The sequence below is a fragment of the Dendronephthya gigantea genome, unplaced genomic scaffold (assembly GCF_004324835.1).
Source record: "Dendronephthya gigantea isolate DGI-Jeju-01 unplaced genomic scaffold, DenGig_1.0 000444F, whole genome shotgun sequence".
In the NCBI taxonomy this organism is placed as follows: domain Eukaryota; kingdom Metazoa; phylum Cnidaria; class Anthozoa; order Malacalcyonacea; family Nephtheidae; genus Dendronephthya; species Dendronephthya gigantea.
The window spans coordinates 40,110-59,708 of NW_021163454.1; the positions used below are offsets into that span (position 1 = coordinate 40,110).

Genomic DNA, 19,599 nt, shown 5'->3' on the forward strand with positions numbered 1-19,599 from the left:
TAACCCAAAATAAATATAACAAAATGTGAATAAAACTATTCCTTAACATTTTTAACATAAAATCCCTTGCTCACTAAATTTGTTTTAGCTAAGAAATTATGTAAAGAAATTATGTATCCTTACATAAAATGTGAAACTGTTATGACTAACATTTGTTTTTACCCAAATAAATATAACAAATGTGAATAAAACTATTCCTTAACATTTTTAACATAAATCCCTTGCTCACTGAATTTGTTTTAGCCAAGAAATTATGTAAAAGTATAGTCTTCCTCATCCTCGCAATGCTATATACAGAATTAGTAGCACCAAAACATTAGATTGTTGTGATGTACTTTCACTTGCTCTGCTTCCATGTGGTTGCATAACAGTGCTTTCACTTGCATGCCTTTCCTGTGGTTGCATACCTATGCCGGCTTTCCAATGTTGTGTATATACTGGTGTTGCAAGGACTGGTGTTGCAAAGGCTGATGCTGCAATGGCTGGTGTTGCAATAGCTGGTTCTGCAATGAATTTATGACTTGCCTACTAACAAGGGCAGTCAACGCTTGACTAAGATTCTCCATGGTGTTGGCAAACTTGTTCAAAGTTTTATTATGCTCTTCATCCATTTTCTTCATTTCTGTCATCATAGTTTTTTCAATGCTAAGTCCTCTTTCATTACTGCTAGCTGCTGGTTTTCATTAGATTTTGTTTTAGACAACTTTGAGTTACGTTTGCTTTAATGTGTTAAATGAAACTTTTCCTGCCAGAACTATTAACATTTGCCTCTTCAACTTGAATTTCATCATTTGCATCAAATAAATTTTTAGAAGTTTCGTGAAGAGAAATGTTCTTGCCCACCCATCAACTGTTGTTCTGCAACTTGTTTGTCCACAGGTGACTTCAAATCTGTAAAGAGATCTGCCCATCAGCACCTTTCTCACCACCACAACTAGGTTCAGCTTTAAAACCTTCAGTGCTGTCAACTCCATGTTCCAGACTTGTTGTGGCTGGGCTTCCACTCCAAATACTGTTGCAAATGTCGTAGAAAGTTGCCACTGTTCGGCCACCACCGCTTCGCCTTCCCGAGTCTACAGCTTTTTATATTTCTTTTCAAGTCCTTGACTTTGCTAGCAATTCTTTCTCGTGTAAATATTGGTAGCATGTTCTTTAAGCTCTTTCTGATCATAGAAGCTAACGAATGCTAATCTGATGTCTTCGTACTTGCTCTTAACACTCTCCCATTCAACGCCTCCGAATTCTTTTCCCGAAGCATATGCTTGCACAACACCGAGAAGAATCTCAACTTCATCATCAGACCAAATCAAATTGTTTTGCTGTTCGTTTTTATCGCCGACAGATTGAGTTCTAACTTTCTTTTTCGGAGGCATATTTTGATGCTTGGCCTGTCCATGAGTCGATCGCGTGTTCGAATAATTTTCTATCCACCAAACTGACATTACGTCATATTTCCAAAATGATTTTTCGGTCGAATAATTTGGTTATAGACATAATTATTCTTATTTTTCAAGTGATTGTTGGAATTAAAAGTTTATTATATTTTAGCATATAATTATTTAGAGGAATGACTTTCTGTAATGTCATTTTGGTTGTTAGAAAAACGTGACGACCAATTCTCCAAGAACAAGTAATGTGAGTGTAAACGGACAAATCCGCATACAGAGACAACTAAAGTGTAGTGTAAACACTGACGAATCCGATACATGTGTGTAACAATGAATCCGGAAAATTTTACAAATCCGGAAACTTTCGTTCTAGTGTAAACGGGGTCTTAGAGGCATTACAATAGCATTCATGTTCCGCACTGATTTCACATTGTGGTTTGATTGAACTTCCTACATTACAGGGTGTATAAAAAAAAACGCAACCACTTAATATCTAAAATTCATATTGTTCATAAGCTCAAAAGATTTTATGCCCCTGGGATTTTAAAATGGCTTCTAGTCGTACAGTTCAACTGCTAATAGTCAAATCAGCTAAACTAATAATGGTGCAGCTAACAACCGAACAACGAGTTTTTATTGTCGTGCATTACACCCAAACTCAAAACACGACCGAAGTGCAAAACGCTTTTCTGGCAAGGTTTCCAGATCGGAACCCACCGCATAAAGCGACAATCTTGAGAAACGTTAGAAAATACTCTCGAGCAGGAACGAGCCATAACCTTAATGAGGGAAATTCTGGGCGCAGGAGAACAGCGCGATCTGCTCAAAACATCGCGGCTGTTAGAACCTTCTTGAGGAGAATCCTCATGTGAGTGCTCCGCCGGAATCCTGTTGCCATATCATCGGCTGGATTTAACCGAATAACAAGGCTAGATCTTAGATGGCACCCTTATCGCATGCATGTGCGACATGAGTTGTTGGAAAGGGACTTCCCGCGGCGAGTGCGGTTCGCAGAATGGTTTCTCCAGCGCTGTCGACGCGATGGTTTCTACGAAGCATTATCATTGGAGACGAGGCGACATTCTCAATGAATGGAGAGGTCAACACCCAAAATGTGCGGCAATACTCACCAAAAGGAAACCCACCCGATTTCAACTTTGATAGAAATGTTAGCCGCGCCAAACTCACTGTTTGGGCAGCATTGGTTGGCAATGGCTTGATTTTGGGCCTTACTTCTTTGATCGGAATGTGGACGGCATATCATACCAACGAATGTTTAACGAATTCGTTTACCCGCAATTGGTCGTGCATTTTGGAAATCAGCAATGGGAAGATATGTTTCGGGGACTTTGGTGGGCCCAAGATGGGGCGCCAGCTCATCGCCTAATTGAAGTCAGAGATCGACTGAACCGAGTGTTTGGAGAGAACCACGTCATAGCGCTAGGGCACAACATTAAGTGGCCACCTCGCTCGCCGGATTTGACGCCATGTGACTTTTTTCTTTGGGGCTATGTGAAGAACAGAGTGTTCTCCACGCCACCCGAGAATGTCAATGTTTTACGACAGCGAATTCTCGACACATTTGATGCATTAAAGGAACAGCCTGAAATGATTACACGCGCTGTGCAGGCTATGCAAAGTCGAGCAACGCTTTGTGTTGAGCGAAACGGTGGACATGTCGAAGGGCATGGTCCATGATAACTTGAATGCTAACTGTCGACCTTGTAAAATAAATTGTAAATAAAATTTTACTCGTTAAATACTTTCAATTCAGCTCGTTGGTTTACGCACCCGACTTTGTTTACCGTCGATTGTGCCGCTAGAATAATAATTATATGATTACAAGCTTTCTCTCATTCCAGGGGCCAAACGTCTTTTGTGTTGTAGAACAAAGAGGATATTCATGAATATTAAGTGGTTGCGTTTTTTTTTATACACCCTGTAGAGCAGGGTAAAGTATGAGCATCCACGCCATCAGATATATTTGGGAAAGCGCTAATAGTTTTGATAGTATGCCAGTATTTGCCCCCTGGGATGTCATCAGGTGTCTCAATTTGAATTGGATTTAAAAACGTGCAATTTGTTGTGTATTCAAGGTCATTGTTGATACCGAAGATGTTTGATCAGGCATGACATTTTCTTTGTTTTCCAATAAGCCCGTCCTCAGGTTATTTTCACGCTCTAAAAGAAAAGCTTCTCATAGAGTGAAGCTAAATCCGATTCAAGTTGAATTCTTTTATCTTTTTCTTCAGTCAATTCTCGACTTAAACGACATATCTCTTGCTGGTATTCATTAAACGAAAGACAGACTTCTGTGTGCTTTCCAAACTTTGTAGAGCATCAGTCCTTGATTGTAAAATCTCCATTTGTAGCCTGATATCTCTGAGTTCATCTAAAGCGAGTTCACACGAACAACCACCACACAAGGATTATTCGTGGGACGAATAGGTGTCGCTTGCTCAGACGACTCAATGTCGAACAACCCCCAAACAAGGAAGGTTTAGGTACATTTATAACTTCAGAAATACGGCTTTTAATGGCGTCAGCTGCTTTCCCTTTGAAGGAAATCGTTTGACTTTTACTGTACCATGTTAATAATAAATTACCGTTTAAAAAGCATGTCCAACTACCGCCGCCAGGTGACTTCCATACAATATCCTTTGCATTGACGTCTTTAAATTCACTCGCAATTAACGTCTTTAGTTGCGTAAGGGTTCCTCCCCAAATTAGTTTGTTCTTCTTCGTAGCAAATAAATCATATTCGACAGAATTGCTAGATTCTTTATCGATTATATGAATTGACATTATTGAGCCTTTCTACAGCCACTTGAGAACAATTTAGAGTACAAATCTTTCTATCACTTTAAAAAATCACGGAGCTCTGAAATCACGTCTGCACACAAGAGTAACTTGCTGAGCTAACATGCAGCATGGCTAACAGCCACGCAAGGTCTTTACTCAGCTAATAGCCACGCGAGATTTTTAGCTCAGCCAATAGCCACGCGAGATTTTTAGCTCAGCTAACAACCACGCGAGATTTTTAGCTCAGCTAATAGACACGCGAGATTTTTAGCTCAGCTAATGGCCACGCGAGATTTTTAGCTCAGCTAATAGACACGCGAGATTTTTAGCTAAGCTAATAACACGCGAGATTTTTAGCTCAGCTAATAGACACGCGAGATTTTTAGCTAAGCTAATAACCACGCGAGATTTTTAGCTCAGCTAATAGCCACGCGAGATTTTTAGCTCAGTTTACGAGTCACGACGCGGCTAAGAAGAAGACGCCTTAGAAAGGCTTGGTAACAAACGCGGACCAAGCCGCCTCGTCCTATTTTGTTCCTTGCGTTACGAAACACAACGCGCCAGGTAAAACATCAATTTAGGCGGGAAAATTTTGGTCTTTCAAAATCTTTGTTATGCAGGTTTTTATAGGAGCGGATTTAAATGGGAAATGAACTTCGTGAATGAACTTTGCGAGAAAGAAACGGTATGATGAGTTTGTGCTTGAAATTCGTTGTTTATTAATTTCTGTAATCCCGGATATACTTTTAAGTAATCTTCAAGTTGTATATATAGGATAAAAATATGGACGCTACTAATGTATATTAAAAACACAATGTGCTAAACAAATTCATTTGTACGAAATGTAACGAATAAATACCACAGAAAATGTAGTTAAAGAAATATATGAATCAAACAATAAAAGGTAAGAACTTAATTTCAAGTTTTGAACGAAAAAATATTCGATATTAATTTGACGTAGCGTTGTGATCACAACGTAAAATTAAACAAAATTCCGTCGTAGAATCGTAAAGAACGCGCGCTTCGAAATCACACAAGACGCATTGGTCGGGCTTGTCACCAAGCTCTTCTAACGCGCGTCTGTACCCGAGCCGCGTCTGTATGTACCCTAGCTACGTCGTGAATCGTAAACTCTATTATTCGGGAACCTGTTAAATTTAAGGTAAGACTGAAAAATATGAAAATCTTGAGATAACGATAGTTTCTGCCCGTCTTCAATCGAACTCGGCAACTGCAATATGTAAGATAGAAGTTGGTTTAATTTGAAATTTTGTCTCGTACTTGCAGGAAAATTATATAAGATACAGCAATTATAATATAGCAGCTCCTTAGCTCCATGGTGTCTCTTAATCATTTGAATGTGCATGTCCCTGTCATGTTTAGTCGTCTCAATAAGTTTGGGTTATTACCAGGCTATTCAATTATAACCGCAACTAAATAATACAGTGCGAACCAAGATATTGGTTCTGTAAGAAATACATTATAAGCGGTCGTGTATACGTCAGCGATGGCTGGGGTATGACATTGCCTATGCGTGTATTATGCTGACGAGTCTCACAAGAATCAAAGTCAACAAGATGTCTGCAGAGAGGCGTGCTAATGTGGCTTTATGTCAATGTCGTGTATCTGAAGACGTTGAGCTGATTAGCATTACGTACTCGAATTTCTAAAGATATATTTATTTCTAAAACATAATATTTATGCTCGACAACACCCACTCGCCGGCATTTGAAGAAGATTGAAATTAAATCTGTACGAATAGAAGACGTAGATATTAAACCTACTGAATGGTGCTTGGAATTTTAGTACCTGGTTTCACAACCACATGTCGATAGATGTTCACTTCAGGAGCGTTAAGAGCAAAGCTTAAATAAGCAAAAAATTAGGACATCAACAATTAATTAGTGTTTTCAACTGATATCAGGATAAATATATCATTAGTTACCTCTATACGTGTTCAATGGGTTTTTAAAGTGATTATTGACTTTTATGTTATTTCGGCAGGACAGACAATTATACTTCCGTTTCAAATGCATTATGAAAACAGATAGCCTGCTCGCAGACTGAATTAGGGAGCCGGAAATTAAACGGGGAAAATTCAGTCTGCTGAACTGCAGGCTTTATCGTGTACGGTGACGTAACATTTACACGGATTTAAGTAACTGAACGTGATATTGGCTCAAACATATCAACGATAGATCAAGCGTTTTGATTCGTTTAGTCGCTAAATATTTTGAATAAATTATTTTTTGAGATATAATAATTCTACACTGTTTGTTACGAAAACATGGTGTCGTCGATGCATAGTTACGATATAGATGTTCACCGTTGGGTGAACAGCCTTGCGGACTGTGTGCTCTACATTTAATTTAAAGGAGTTGTATGCTGAGCAAACAGCTGGGGTTGAATGAGAAATTGGAGTTGGTATTTCCAACAATTCTGGCAGCGCACTGACCAGTTCACGTGTAGTGGCAACGGATTTCGTGGCCTTTGTGAATGTCTGGGATGTGCTGGGCAAATTTGGCGCTGAAATACATGGCCGTTAGCTGCTCGGTTCTTCTTCAAAGACTTGTCGCCTTTTGAGTTGTCCTATTTCGTATGCCTCTTTAAGTTCTTTAACAATGAGGTTATGTTGAGCTTGGGCAAGAAGAGCGGCTCGTTTCCTTAGTTTATCGAGACACTCAGTCGACAAATGTAAAGTGATGTCTCTAAAAGTCTAAAACATCAAAATTAAACTGTCGAAGAGCCTCACTAGCGTTAAATTTCGTCTTCCGGATACCAAATATCTTTCGTGTGGCTCTTCGATGGTTCAAGAGCACAGAATACAATTGCAATTGGGATTATTCGACGCTATGTGCGCTCTTAGCCATGATTTTAGTATTCGGTGCGCCCGAATAATTATCATATTATTATGCAGTTCATATTACGTCACCGTACACGATAAAGCCCGCAGTTCAGCAGACTGAATTTTCCCCGTTTAATTTCCGGCTCCCTAATTCAGTTTGCGAGCAGGCTAGAAAACAGAGAGCTATAACAGTATTCAATAAATTTGTGTATAATATGGAACGACGTCTTTCTTCATTTTTTCTATAGTTGTACTACATTCTCAAAACAATTTTGCTCATGAGTAAAGGATCTGTTACACGGTACAATTTTCTTTGCAACTTGCAATGCAATTCTACTTTTGAGAGATGTATATTTGGGTACAACGAAACATTTGTGTTTATTACACTTAATGCACTTTTGTTCTGCAAGACTCTTCACTAATTTACATCTCTTAGAAGTAAAATTGCACTGCGAAGAAAAATTGCGCCGTGTAACACGGCCCTAAGTGCAATCAGAATGGCAGGACACTCTCAATCCTTTTAATCCCAGCGAGGCAGAGCCACAAATGAAATGTTTAAATTATAACGTTTGTTTCGAAATTCGTTATTCGTGGTATGCATTGCTTCAGTGACCATGCAAATTAGCCGTCATAAAAGCGGAATTGTCATAGGATTGTTGAATTGTATCAAAGTAAGGCAACTTCATTCACTTTTGATCAGTTAAACATCTGCCATCACTTAGAATCGAACAATTATGAACATCAGTTGAAATAAGTATAGGGAACTAAAAATTCGCTCGGTAAGTTTTTCAACAGAACCAAAATTTTGCACATAGCAGTGCATTATGTCGACTGCCCATAATCAGCATGATACAAATAACATGTTGCAATTTACCTTTTTCCTTTAGAACATGATTTAAAAGTGAAGAATATATCTTAAAGTTCCGAAGTAGCAGTAAGTACTTCATAGACTTATGTTATAGTACATTGACGCATGATTTGTTCAAATATAACACTCAGAAGCAAACGTAATATCAAAATATTAACCACCCACGCAACGGATGGCGTAAGCTGAAATTCACTCTTTCTATACCCGGCAACGAGCTCGTAAAGTTTTACTGTTTATTTAAATTGTGTTCGCAAACGAGAAATAACACACAAGGCACACTATCAATTTACGCTAAAGAGGTAATTTTCCGTAGTCACGGTATCTCGCAGCTCAACGCTTTATATTCGTTAAAGAAGATCGTGCAAATAAGGAAATTTGACTGGGGAAACCTCCGTGTCTTCTAGGATAATTCAAGCACCTATACGCAAATGTCTTACAGCCCTATCAACCTTTCATCTGGATACAAAAATATATTTAGAAGCCGAGTTGTCGTATGTTTCTTGAATTGTGTAAGTGTTTTTATTGAATTCAAATAATTTTAATACACCGCTTTAAGGCGCTTTTAAAACGACCAAACTTGGCATGCAATTCGCAGTCATCTGTGTAATAAAAAATTCTTGCAGATTTCCCCGCTTAGCTTTGAGAAAGACTTTATTATAATATGTGAGGGTAATTAAATCAATTATGATTTTTGGCACTTCACTCGATGCAGGTAATTTCCAGAGGTTCAAAGAGTCTTAATTTCGAGTGGAATTATACACACTTCAAATTCAAGCCAGGAACAGTCAATATAAAAAGAAATCGACATACACTTTTTTATTTAAAGAGTAGAATTTTTTTAATAAAAACCCAGTTAGCCCCACGGACGTGGGATATTATTCCCGTTAAATTTTCAGAACGTTCCCCGGTTTGTTTATATCAATTAAGGTTCAATCTTCCAGTTTTGGCAACAAAACTAACAATGCGAGTCAGGTTATCATGATTTGATTTCTAGTCGTTTAACATCTTCAAAACGATTTTTCTTTCAATAAGTGCGATCAGATTGAGAAAACAGTTTTCAATCATATCAAACCGACGCGCAAAAAGCTTAAACGACGCCGTATATCGTTTGTTTCGAATCTCGTTATTCGTGGAATGCATGGCTTCAGTGACCATGTAAATTAAATAAAAGCAGACTTAATTATAATAACTTGTAGGTACACCACGTAAGTATTAAATACTGCAAATAAATACTTATCATGTTTCAAAATTGTTCTTGTGTTAATAATAAGTGGTGAGAAGTGCAAATTTGCTTCAAACGTTTTTCAAAACGACCAAAATTTCGCACTCATATCAGCGGTTAATAAACTGCCGATAATAACTTTTTCGTTCAGAACATGATTGAAAAGTGAATGATATATCTTCAAGTTCCTAAGTAACAGTAAGTACGGTATATCAAACTTTGGGGTGGTGCCTTGCATGGGACTTTTGTCCCGTTCGCACCTCTACCTGTTGATCTGTAGTGGATCTTTTTTTTTCTTTTTTTATTTATTTATTTATTATTTATTTTTTATATATATATATATTGTATGTTAATTCTTTCTTCATGCCAGATCAATAAAGCTGTTAAATAAAAAAAAAAAAAAATCATACTTCATAAAACTATAAAAATCTATTATAGTGCATCTGACGATGATATATTCAGAGATAACACTCAGAAGCAACGTAATTAATATCCAAATACAAACCACCCACGCAATATAGATGGCGTATGCTGAAATTCACTCTTTTATACCAAGGCATGATATTATAACCGAAAGGGAAGTTCCTAAAAATTTCTAATTTGTCAACTTATCGATGGTGCGTTCAAGTAGCGGTTAGTTTTATACCCGGCAACGAGGCGTAAAGTTTTACTGCATGTTTATTAAAATTGTGTTCGTACAACGAGAAATAACACACAATGCAGACCATCAACGCTAAAAAGGTTATTTTCCGTAGTCACGTTATTTCGCACCTCAACGCTTTATATTCGCAAAAAAGATGGTGCAAATTGCAAATAAAGAAAATTGACTGCAAACACCCCTACGTCGTCTACGCAAATGCTTGCAGCCCTATCAACCTTTCATTTGGGTGTACAAATAAACATTTTAGAAACTTGGCTTCGATATACAGGGTGTATCAAAAAAATGTCCCAAATGTAAAATTTCCGTTTTTCTGGATATTTTGCAGAATTTGGCAATTTTTTGTGTTCCTAGAGATAGTTAAGACTTATCTGGTATACCTAGGACAAGTTTGGTTTTTCATTAACAAAATTATGTTACCGGGGGGGTGGTTCCTTTCCACTGATATTGAGAGGGCTTGCGCGCGAAAATGTGAAGCTGAAATTGAGATATTATTTAGCTGTCTAAAAGTAGGAAAGCTTTTTAATAAACTGTCAAAGTTTCAGGAAAAATAATGCAAACTGGGAGCAACGCGAGACCCCTAAAAGTGACAAATATTTCATTGCGCGCAGTGGATTAAATGCATCGTTGATTTTAGCGTGACCGATCTCATGCAAGGCTGGGCAAATGAATAAATTAAAGCGAGAAACTAAACAAAAAGACGAAGCGATTTAATAACAAGATTTTTATTCTTGATGTTAATCCTCAACATTTCCACCATTTCTTTCTAAGCAAACTGCGGCTCGTCTGAGCATGGTAAACACTGAACGGCGAACCACATTTGTCTGTCCTGCCTCAAATTATCCATTTCGTTCGAAATTCTTTCTTGCAAATCGCCTATACGCTACCACCGGCAAATCTAGGCGAATGGACAGACAAATGGTTCGCTGTTCAGTGTTTAGTATGCTCAGACAAGCCGCAGTTTGCTTAGAATGAAATGGTGGACATGCTGAGGATTAACATCACGAATAAATCGCTTTGTTTTTGTGTTCAGTTTCTCGCTTTAATTTATTCATTTGCCTACCTTGGATGAGATCGGTCACGCTAAAATCAACGATGCATTTAATCCACTGCGCGCAATGAAATATTTGTCACCTTTAGGCGTCGCGCGTTGCTCCCAGTATGCATTATTTTTCCTGAAACTTTGACAGTTTATTAAAAAGCTTTCTTACTTTTAGACAGCTAAATAATATCTCAATTTCAGCTTCACATTTTCGCGCGTAAGCCCTCTCAATATCAGTGGAAAGGAACCACCCCCCCGGTAACATAATTTTGTTTATGAAAAACCAAACTTGGCCTAGGTTAACCAGATAAGTCTTAACTATCTCTAGGAACACAAAAATATGCCAAATTCTGCAAAATATCCTGAAAAACGGAATTTTTACATTTGGGACATTTTTTTTGATACACCCTGTATATCAATTTGGCTTCAATAATTAGATATAACCTTTTTTTTTTTTTTAACAGGTCATTTCCATGAAGACTGGCATATTTTGCTCCTTATAATATTTAGATTAAATTGTTATAAATTTCTAGGAACCAGAATGTCCGGATTGCCATGGGAAAGCGAGGAAAGTCAAAACTACATTCGAGCGGAATACATTGTCACTGATGCTGTAAGGAAGGAGTTGAGGGATTTCTTTATTCAGGAATGGAACAAACGTTACCAGGCTTCTTTCGGAGCGTGGGATGACACGAACGTCAGTGGTATCAGTTGTTTAATCTGGAGAAAAAACGAACAAGGCCAAGTAAGACCATGCTTCAGTCCAAATTTCAAAATGGAAATACAAATAACTGGGATTGTACCGTACTTTTTGATGCAATTCTTTATTCCAACTCAATCGGTGGTAGTCTTAGTACAACAGAAAAGACTGAAATCGATATTCTTCGAAAACTGCGAAACGAAATAACTCATAATATACCTGACAAAACGCTAACAAATAAAGACTTTCAAACCATGACAACAAAAGTTGAGAATGCATTGGGTGCATTGGGACTGTCAATCAACGAGGTCGTTCGAATAAAAAACCTGTTTGCATCATTTATAATTCTTCCCCCTGAACCAGCCCATGAAGTCGTTTACCGTTCTGACAAAATACACGAGATAAGAGAAGACATTGAAAAGTTGCGTAGTGATAACGATGGCAAACTTACATATTTTTACATCTCTGGGAATCCAGGCAGTGGAAAATCTCAACTTGCCAGACAGATTTGTGAAGATATTTGCAAAGATGTTCATGCGAAGGACGAAGTAATGTTTGTAATGACATTAAACGGAAAAGATTTAGATTCTCTTTTTTCTTCATATGAAGATTTTTGTCGTCGGCTGAATTGTAACGAGAGCGCATTGCAAAGTGTTTCAAGTTCATCTAAAACTAAAGAAGAGAAAATCAAAGATTTAAGATCGCAAATATCTTGCAGAATTAACAATTGGAAAAAGTGGTGGATCATCGTAGACAATGTGGAAAATCTAGAACTCATATCCCCACTACTGCCTCTGAAAGGAGACGAAGTTTGGAAGCACGGCCAAGTTATATTAACAACACAAAACACAAATGCTGTTCCACAAGACAGCACCTCAACTAAGCATATCTCACTTATTCATGGAATGAATGACCAAGAGTGTCGCCAGCTGCTTGTCCTCTTATCGTGTACCGAAGTCGATAACCCAATACTAGATGAGGTGGCGGAGAAGCTAGATCGTCAACCACTGGCAATGGCCGCGCAGCCGTGTATATGAGAGAAGTAACCAATAGTTGCCCAGATTTTTCTTATCGAGATTATTTACGAAAGCTTGAGAAAGGTAAAAGAAGTTTAACGGAACAACGTCTTCAGAAGATAAATTCAGCAGCATATTCATCCACCATGAGCACAGCAGTGCTGCTAGCTGTTGAGAAATGTGCAGAAAATTACACAATCCTTCAACACGCTTTCAACCTTTTCTCTTTGATATCATTTGAACCACTACCACTTGATCTTGTTGTAAAGTATGTTCAGCAGCAAGAAGATTTAGAGGCCGAGGATATTATTCCGACATTAAAACACTGCTCGTTGTTTGTTCAAGTTTGTAATGATGGTGATATCCGCCTTCATCGTGTTGTTCATGAAGCTGTTAAAACACTTTTCAACAAAACTAAAGAAGCTACTATTTCCGAGACAGGTATTCAAAATAAGGACAGAAAAAAAACACAAAACATTAGCAAAGTTATTTCCGACGCTGTAAAAACAATGAACTTCAGTGATAGAGAGGATAAAAGCAAATTAATTCCGCATTTGAAAGCATTTAAGAAGGAAATGAATAATAACATCATTTTACCTGATCAAGCGTTATATGTCATCAGTTTCGATTTTGAAAAAACTGAAATTTGCGGAATATACGATTTTTTTGGGAAAACCCTTAACTACTACAATTCTGACCATAAACTTTCCACTGAATTCCACCAGCTCGCACTGAAAATACGGTTACAACATTTTGGACAAAACCACACGGACGTTGCTACTTCATACGCCTACCTGGGTTGTGCATGTATAACAGGATGTGATTTGGAATGCGCTGCAGATTATTATCAACGTGCGTTGGAAATTCAATTAGATCGACTAGGACCGAACCATACTAATGTTGCTATATCATACAGCAAACTGGGTGATGTGTGTAAAAGTAAAGGTGATCTTGATCTTGCTAATGATTATTATCAACGTGCGTTGAAATTCAATTGGATCGACTAGGACCGAACCATACTAATGTTGCTACATCATACAGCAACATTGGTGATGTGTGTATAAGTAAAGGTGATCTTGATCTTGCAAATGATTATTATCAACGTGCGTTAGAAATTGAATTGGATCGACTAGGACCGAACCATACTAATGTTGCTATCTCATACAGCAACCTGGGTGATGTGTGTAAAAGTAAAGATGATCTTGATCTTGCTAATGATTATTATCAACGTGCGTTGGAAATTAGATTAGATCGACTAGGACCGAACCATACTAATGTTGCTATCTCATACAGCAACCTGGGTGATGTGTGTAACAGAAAAGGTGATCTTGATCTTGCTAATGATTATTATCAACGTGCGTTGGAAATTCAATTGGATCGACTAGGACCGAAACATACTAATGTTGCTATCTCGTACAGCAACCTGGGTGATGTATGTAAAAGAAAAGGTGATCTTGATCTTGCTAATGATTATTATCAACGTTCGTTGGAAATTGAATTGGATCGACTAGGACCGAACCATACTAATGTTGCTATCTCATACAACAACCTGGGTGATGTGTGTAAAAGAAAATGTGATCTTGATCTTGCTAATGATTATTATCAACGTGCGTTGGAAATTGAATTGGATCGACTAGGACCGAACCATACTAATGTTGCTATCTCATACAGCAACCTGGGTTTGTTTGTGAAAGTAAAGGTGATCTTGATCGTGCTAATTTATATTATCAACGTGCGTTGGAAATTCAATTGGATCGACTAGGACCGAACCATACTAATGTTGCTATGTCATACCGCAACGTGGGTGATGTGTGTAAAGAAAAGGTGATCTTGATCTTGCTGATGATTATTATCAACGTGCGTTGGAAATTCAATTGGATCGATTAGGACCGAAACATACTAATGTTGCTATCTCGTACAGCAACCTGGGTGATGTGTGTAAAAGAAAGGTGATCTTGATCTTGCTAATGATTATTATCAACGTGCGTTGGAAATTGAATTGGATCGACTAGGACTGAACCATACTAATGTTGCTATCTCATACAACAACCTGGGTGATGTGTGTAAAAGAAAGGTATCTTAATCTTGCTAATGATTATTATCAACGTGCGTTGGAAATTGAATTGGATCGACTAGGACCGAACCATACTAATGTTGCTATCTCATACAGCAACCTGGGTGATGTGTGTAAAAAAAAGGCGATCTTGATGTTGCTAATGATTATTATCAACGTGCGTTGGAAATTCAATTGGATCGACTAGGACCAAAACATACTAATGTTGCTATCTCGTACAGCAACCTGGGTGATGTGTGCAAAAGAAAAGGTGATCTTGATCTTGCTAATGATTATTATCAACGTGCGTTAAAAATTGAATTGGATCGACTAGGACTGAACCATACTAATGTTGCTATCTCATACAGCAACCTGGGTGATGTGTGTAAAGAAAATGTGATTTGATCTTGCTAATGATTATTATCAACGTGGGTTGGAAATTGAATTGGATCGACTAGGACCGAAACATACTAATGTTGCTATCTCATACAGCAACCTGGGTGATGTGAGTAAAAGTAAAGGTGATCTTGATCGTGCTAATGATTATTATCAACGTGCGTTGGAAATTCAATTGGATCGACTAGGACCGAACCATACTAATGTTGCTATCTCATACAACAACCTTGGTGATGTGTGTAAAAGTAAAGGTGATTTGATCGTGCTAATGATTATTATCAACGTGCGTTGGAAATTCAATTGGATCGACTAGAACCGAACCATACTAATGTTGCTATTCATACAACAAACTGGGTGTTGTGCGTAAAATAAAGGTGATCTTGATCTTGCTAACGATTATTATCAACGTGCGTTGGAAATTCAATTGGATCCACTAGGACCGAAACATACTAATGTTGCTATCTCATACAGCAACCTGGGTGATTTGTGTAAAAGAAAATGTGATCTTGATCTTGCTAATGATTATTATCAACGTGGGTTGGAAATTGAATTGGATCGACTAGGACCGAAACATACAAAGTTGCTACCTCATACAGCAACCTGGGTGATGTGTGTAAAAGTAAAGGTGATTTTGATCATGCTAATGATTATTATCAACGAGCTCTGAAAATTCAATTAGAGAAATTCGAACCGAACCATACTGACTCGGCCACTTCATACAACAATTTGGAACAGGTGCGTAATCCGCTTCATTTAAATTCCACGATATTAGAAATTGACATATTTTCGCCGAGCAATGAATAATTATTGGATGTGGTTGAACGCCATAATTTTTATTCGGAATTATTAATGCAGATTTTGGCGAGCGCTTGCTTTGAACTCGTGAACGTGAAATCCCGTCAACTGAGGTTCTTGGATCCTGGCTTAGTCAGAGACTTCTGCCGAGAGAGTTTAGAATTCATAATAATCTGTCCATAACGCAAATCAAAACAGGTTCAATAAAAATTATTATTGTATTTTAAAATCAAGTCGATCGTCGACGTCAAACATTTGCAAAATCTAAGCTGTGTCGTAGGGTTAATTCATTGAAATATGTTGTCAAACGTTTTATGGACTGTGGCAAACCACGCCATTTTTTTATCTTTCAAAACCCGGCTTTTTCTGGATTCAAGAATTCCACACAAACTATAATTTGTAGATATGATTGATATTTTGTATTTACCGAATAATGATGAAACAATTGAATGAGGTTGAATTTCCCGATTCAGTCGCGAATATTGCAAAAAAATTTTTTTTGTACTTTATATGCTAACATAATGGAAGAAAGTCCCAAACTGTTTGAAAGTTTATAAATATTATCAAGGTCAAGCCAAGGTTATGATAAACCTGCAGTAGAAATTTTTAGAATAATTAGGACTGAATCATTCTGATGTTTGTAATTTTTAGAATAACTTGGCTATTGAGCATAAAAAGAATGGTCTACAAACTGCTTCAGTGGGCACAAGAAGACGTCGCCGTAAAAACATATGCAACATCACATGAATACAGGGGAAATGTTATCCTAAAGGCAGGCGCACACTAGAGCTATGTGCTTAGCAAAAAGTCATTCGTGGCTATTGGCGTAAGCCAGTTGCTCTCGCGTGCGGGCGACTTTTCAGGCGACTTTGGTCATTCGTGCCACTTACGGCAAATATCTAGCATGTTTGATAATTTCTGCCTCGCGTGCCAAAATCTTTCCGTATGCGGCAAACTGAAAGCTATCTGCTTACAGTGAACTCTATATATATGGAAGGCTCGCTCTAGTACATTGCGTAATCAAAAAGTGAAGCCAAACATGGCGGATCATGAAGGCTGCTTGGGTACCGAACCAGACCTCCACGCACGAGCTGTTAAAATTCCAAATGGCGGCAACGTGTAGGAGTTGAACTCGGTCAGTTTTGTAAACACAACACAAATATACGGCATAAGTTACCTCTGTAGAAAGAATAACATTGCCATGTTAGGTTGTAACAAATTGTATGTATTCATTTTTAAAAACTTCGTATTTTTAAAACTTTGTAACGTCCGAAATGTTAGCTTTTTTATTTATTTTCGTCATAGTTTTATAATTCGTGTTTTTAATTTCCACGCGCGGCTCGCGCATTTTACGCTTCGTGGAGGACTGGTTCGGTACCCAAGCAGCCTTCATGATCCGCCATGTTTGGCTTCACACTTTGAACTGGAGCGAGCCTTCCATATATATAGAGTTCACTGTCTGCTTATGGATTGTCTTAACAGCGCATGCGTAATATAGGAAAGTAAACATCCAAGATGGCGGTGCAAACAAAGCAAAACGAATTGGTGGCTGAGGCCATATTGGAAGACAAACTGGTTAATCTTTGGCCAGAATACAGGTGTTTATACGATGTTAATTCTACAGATTTTAGAAACAGAGAGAAACGGGGATACGCTATTGCAGAAATAACTACTAAGTTTTCTCAAACAGGTAATATAATTAATAGCACTTGGATAACGGATTTTAAAGCGAAAGTCTAGTCTAGTCCGACGCAACAGCAACAAAAATAACAACACCTCTTCGTCTTCACTTCCATCCATAATTTTGTTTTTGCAATCTGTCCGCCATCTTGGATGTTTACTTTCGTATATTACGCATGCGTTGTTAAGACAATCCATAAGCAGATTGCTTTCAGTTTGCCACACACGGAAGGACTTTGGCACGCGAGGCAGAAATTATCAAACATGCTAGATATTTGCCGTAAGTAGCACGAATGACCAAAGTCGCCTGAAAAGTCGCCCGCACGCGAGAGCAACTGGCTTACGCCAATAGCCACGAATGCCTTTTTGCTAAGCACATAGCTCTAGTGTGCGCCTGCCTTAAGAGTTGAAGCAAACGTGTTGAAGGAAACGACCAAGCTGAAGATTTAGAAATGATATCCTGGCAGCAGATCGAAGGAATCGCGAAAAGTTGGAATAATTAGTAAAAACTTTATTTAAGTACGTTGGCCTTTGTCAGCAAAGCGACGGTTTCCACGAGGAGCGTCATACAGCTTTTTACAACTTTGAAGTAAACCAAATAGAATAGAATCAGGAAATTCAGCGTATCAGCGAGCATATCAACCCGCACCAAATCTACGACGTGCATGCATGTGCAGCCGCTGTATCAGCAATAGGAATCAGATTTTAATTTGTTTTACATTATGCTTTTGCATTCTTTATCGAATTGAATCTAATTTATTTTACATTATGATTTGGCACCCGTTCCGCGTGTTCTAAATCACATATATTGAGAATTCTAAGTTTTAGAACATCGGATATATGTGACATGGGATGATCATCTGAGCCATCTAACGCGTTCGCTGTTTGCTGTACTGGGAACGAGTTATTTTGTAAGCGCACAATTAGCATGCATATACGAGCGTGTATACATTCTCACGCGCATTCTTGCCCACTGTATATTGCGCTTACCTCTTGGACTCGTCAAAATTTCTAAATATTGCTGATGGCCACTAATTTTAGAAGCTACAACAATTTGACGGATGATCAAAAGATCATTCTTAGGGCGTTTTGACAATGGAATGAACACGACGGCAAAACATATGCAGGAAATAATACTGAGAGCTGCTGAACAAGCTGGGGCAACCTACGACCAAGTAAAGGTATGTACTTCCAAAATACCTTAAAATATATAAATATAGGATGCCTTGTATTGATTGGAACTTGACATGAAGTTCAAAGTATGTATATGCCAGTGAGCCAAAATTGTTATTAGACATTTGCGATTTTGACGTCTAAATAAATAATTTGCATTTTCAAAATGGCGACTGAAAGTTTATAAACTAATAAAGGCTTTATAAAGTTTATAAGGACTGTCACTGTTGTCAGTATTATGTGAACCAAGAGTCAGATACTTTATCTTTGGCGTTTTTAAATTTCCGAGTATTATACATATAGTACCACCTGGGTAGGTGTAAAGTTGTAAACTGTATTTCACAGTTGATACTGAAATTTTGTGTAGAAATGGATTGGAAATGAAAAAAGGAAAAGAAAGCTAGGTGAAAGTAGGACAGAAGAAAACAAGCATGAAGATTCAGATGACAATGTACTAAGAATAGGTCCTCCACTTAAAAGAGTAGCATCTGGCTACAACATATTTTCATCAAGCATGCTAAGTTCAGGTAAATATTAAATGCTTCCTTATCATCAGCAAAAATGTCATATACCCTTATCCATCCTTTATTTAACGCTCCTCCAGCAGTTTCTGCCCTCTAGCAACCCTCCCCTCACAGGCCTCAAAATAATGTTGGTCGTTATTCCATTATGTCTGATTAACTATGTATAAAAGTTACCAGTCGTGAATGCTTTGATAATGCTTTGATCAACTGTTAACATTTTTAAGTTATTACAAAATACTGTTGTTATAAAATTCAAATTACTGTTGTTATAAAATAACAGCTTGTTGCTTTTTGTTAAATGTCATTAATTGCATTATTGTAGGTACCCAGCTAGTCTAATACATCTTATATATGAAAAATATTGTTTCTACTACATAGCTTTTTAATCAATTGTTTTTGCTTTTTTACTCTGATCACAAGTATGTCCAGTAAGTGAG

At 37.8% G+C, this 19,599-nt stretch overlaps 1 protein-coding gene, 1 long non-coding RNA gene and 1 pseudogene across 2 annotated transcripts; 2 read left to right on the plus strand and 1 right to left on the minus strand.

The window, feature by feature from the left end:
* Positions 1–885: 885 nt before the first annotated feature.
* On the minus strand, positions 886–1,373 carry LOC114543363 (annotated as a pseudogene).
* Positions 1,374–2,723: 1,350 nt separating this feature from the next.
* On the plus strand, positions 2,724–3,086 carry LOC114543364. The gene has a single exon (XM_028562379.1). The coding sequence runs from the start codon at positions 2,724–2,726 to the stop codon at positions 3,084–3,086; it is 363 nt and encodes a 120-aa protein (XP_028418180.1).
* Positions 3,087–7,696: 4,610 nt separating this feature from the next.
* Positions 7,697–11,511, plus strand: LOC114543368. The gene is made up of 3 exons (XR_003690009.1): positions 7,697–7,814; positions 7,923–7,969; positions 11,359–11,511. It is a non-coding gene; the product is annotated as an uncharacterized LOC114543368 (long non-coding RNA).
* The last annotated feature ends 8,088 nt before the right edge of the window (positions 11,512–19,599 follow it).